Source organism: Lynx canadensis, chromosome A2, assembly GCF_007474595.2.
Source record: "Lynx canadensis isolate LIC74 chromosome A2, mLynCan4.pri.v2, whole genome shotgun sequence".
Taxonomy (NCBI): Eukaryota; Metazoa; Chordata; class Mammalia; order Carnivora; family Felidae; genus Lynx; species Lynx canadensis.
Genome location: NC_044304.2, coordinates 157,328,521 through 157,331,717, shown reverse-complemented (window position 1 = coordinate 157,331,717; position 3,197 = coordinate 157,328,521). Strand labels below are relative to the sequence as shown.

General features: G+C 42.2%; 1 protein-coding gene across 1 annotated transcript; it reads right to left on the bottom strand.

The window, feature by feature from the left end:
• Positions 1 to 333: 333 nt before the first annotated feature.
• On the bottom strand, positions 334 to 1,269 carry LOC115500959 (olfactory receptor-like protein OLF3). Its single transcript, XM_030295766.1, has one exon. It carries the CDS (start codon positions 1,267 to 1,269, stop codon positions 334 to 336), a length of 936 nt encoding a protein of 311 aa, XP_030151626.1.
• Between the last annotated feature and the right edge of the window lie 1,928 nt (positions 1,270 to 3,197).

Sequence of the window (3,197 nt, the reverse complement as noted above, 5' to 3'; positions counted from 1 at the left end):
ACTTTTCATTGTCCACACTGCATTTCCTAGGGGCATATGCGGGAGAAATAAGAAAGGGGAGGGGAGAATGTGAACTCTGGAAAGACTGCTAACCCAGCAGACCCCAACTTAATAACTGGATGTTTTTGTGTTTGTTTTTTTTTACTGTATGCATAAGAAGGTGGTAATACATAGTCAAAATGTGGACTAATGTGAAAAGTCAGTCTTCAAAACTGTGCTCACCTTGATCTACCTTATCAGCAAATCTGGAGAAAAGGGCATGTCCATCATTTCCTCTTTGTTTGAAATGTCATTCTTTGGGCTTTTGGAAGGAAGGAGAAATTCTTTGAATCTTCACCTTTTTTCACTTAATTTTCCCAACAGTCTTCTTAGGGTGCTCATTACCTCCTTGTTCCTCAAGCTGTAGATTAAGGGATTTAGCATTGGGGTCACCACAGCGTAGAAAAGAGCGACCATCTTCTCTTGCTCTGCTGAGGAGCCAGCAGAGGGTCTCAAGTATGTGAAGATGGCTGTTCCAAAGCACATGGAAACCACAGTGAGGTGGGAAGCACAGGTCTCAAATGCTTTGCAGCGTCCTTGGGCAGAGCGGATATGCAGAATAGCCGCAACTATACGAGCATAGGAGAACAGAACCAGAAAACAGGGAAGCATGATCACCAAAACTCCTGAGATGGCCACCATGACCTTGTTGAAGGAGATGTCCACACAGGTCAGCCTCAGCACAGCCAACATCTCACAGGCAAAGTGATTAATGACATTATGGCACAAAGGTAGCTGGAAGATGATCACTGCCTGCATCAGTGAATTCATGAAGCCAGCCCCCAAGCAGCCAGTAGCCAGCGCCAGGCAAAGCCCCCCATGCATGATGGCTGTGTAGTGCAGCGGGTGGCACACGGCCACATAGCGGTCATAGGCCATGGCTCCCAGCAGGAAAAACTCGGAGCTGCCCATGGCCAGGGAGATAAACAGCTGGAGCACACAGCTGTGGAACGGGATGGACTTCCGGGCTGACAGGAAGTGAACAAGCATCTGTGGGACGGTGCTGTTGGCATAACAGATGTCCACAAATGACAGGACACTGAGGAAAAAGTACATAGGTGTGTGTAGCCTGCTGTCCAGTCTGATAAGGAGGATGATGAGGAAGTTCCCCAGCACAGTCACCAGATACATGACCAGGAAAAGGACAAAGAGGGAGACCTGAGTGTTCCAGCATCTGGACAGCCCCAGCAGAATGAACTCACTCATCCAGGTCTGGTTTTCCCTGCCCATGAGGCTCTGAGGACCAAATCCAAGTTATAAACCAATAAATACCAGATAATTAAGGTGGCAGAGGGGCTGATGAGGTCATTCAGACCGAAAGCCATCTAACATTGCATTGCGTGCTTTCCCAGATTATATGTCTCCTTCAGGGTTCGGGACCACAATAGAACCCATTGATATGGCTCAATTCAAGGAAGGAGAAAATTCTTCTCCTTCCTTAAATGGGAAAGTTTTTATTAAAATGCTTAGACATTTGAGTTAAAAAGATTAATGAAAACATCCTTTTCTTTCTTAGGGTCAGTTCCTAAACAAGGAGTTTGTTTACTTCTTTGTAGGATACCAGTATGCCCTCCTTACTACCTCAAAATCCATACTGAATGGAGCCTAACAGGCATTAACTGTTGTTTTTAATTTACCATTTACTTCCAGAGTATCTATGCAAATGAAAAACTCAATTTTCACCATTTTAAAATCAGAAATTTTAGGTTGCAAGTTAGAAGGTAGCAAATATAAAACAGATTTTTCAGCAGCAAAAAAAAAAAAAAAAAAAAATGAAAACATTGCATTTCACCGTCAGTGAAATAAAGAGTGAAGGCCTTGGGTAATCAGCCTCTGTTTTGGAAAATCTTCATCTGTCTTATCTTTGTGAGAGGGTAAGAGGAAAGAATCTGCAATGTTCTTTTCCTCCTCCTTTGGAAGAGTAGCATAGCACGGGTATGACTGGGAAGAAACAAATCAAAGTCAAAGATGCATTAAGTAGCTTCCCTAAGAAATGACAGGCACTCACATACTTGCCACATATATTAGCCTATTAACTAAGATATAATGAAAAACTGGCTGCACATTCTGCTGACTCTGTATGTATCCTGGGTAGTGATCCTGGGTTTGGAGTCTGTTCTCTGATGGAATATAATCAACCAGAATTAATTCAATGAAAAGACTGTTGATTATCTTTTCTTTTATCCTCATCTGAGATATTTGACTATTTTTCCTCCTTAGGAAACTGTCTTATCGCACCCTTGTGCTAATGCTCCCTCTACCATAACTTACATGACCAGAAGGTGATACTCTAGTCTGCTCAATAACATCTCCAAACTCTGTAATCCTGCTGACATATCAGTATTTCAGAAAGTTCAAGGGCTCTAGTATTCAGAAATTCTCTTTAGAACTCATGAATCTTGTTTGCACCTTACTCAAATCACAAGTCATTTCCAAAAACCTCATGAACTACTCTGTCCCCACATCCTCTGTCCCCCTAATTACTCTGCCCTTTGGGTAGAGAAAGTCAAACTCATGCACAGCTGTCCCAAGGAGACATTATCTGCTTGCTGTCTGTGATCAGATAACGCCATTTGTGATGAAAATCACACTTTTTGTGAAGGGTACTTGTGACAGTAAATGCAGCTAACCACAGATAAATAGGGTGCCTGAGATGCTGGGATTAGCCAGCAGAGAAGGGTCTGTGGTCATTTGCATATGAATGCAAATCTTTACCTGTGAATAAACCAAGCCTGATAAACCATACTCACACTAAGAGATAATTTATGCAAGTTTCAACGAGGGGAAACGATATAAGTACAAAGTGTTCTTTAATTCTTTAGAATTTACTCCAGAGCTTCAAGAGGTAAGCAAGTTACTTTGTTATGTTTCTATCAAAGAAGGAGGAAACATATTTCTTTAGCCCTAATGAAAAAGGAAAAATTGGGATACAAAGGTATCAAGGCCAAAGTACTTGGGTACCAAGGAGAGACACAAGCGACCTTAAAGGGGAAAACTCTGTATCTGGGACCATCAATGGAACTTGACCCTCTACAGATAGTATTTCATGAGCTAGTCCTGGGAAGGTGAATGGAGGAACTTGACCAGCAGAGGGCTACAAGAAACAACAACAACAACAATAACAAAAACAAACAAAAAACCGTGCTGGAGGTATCCAA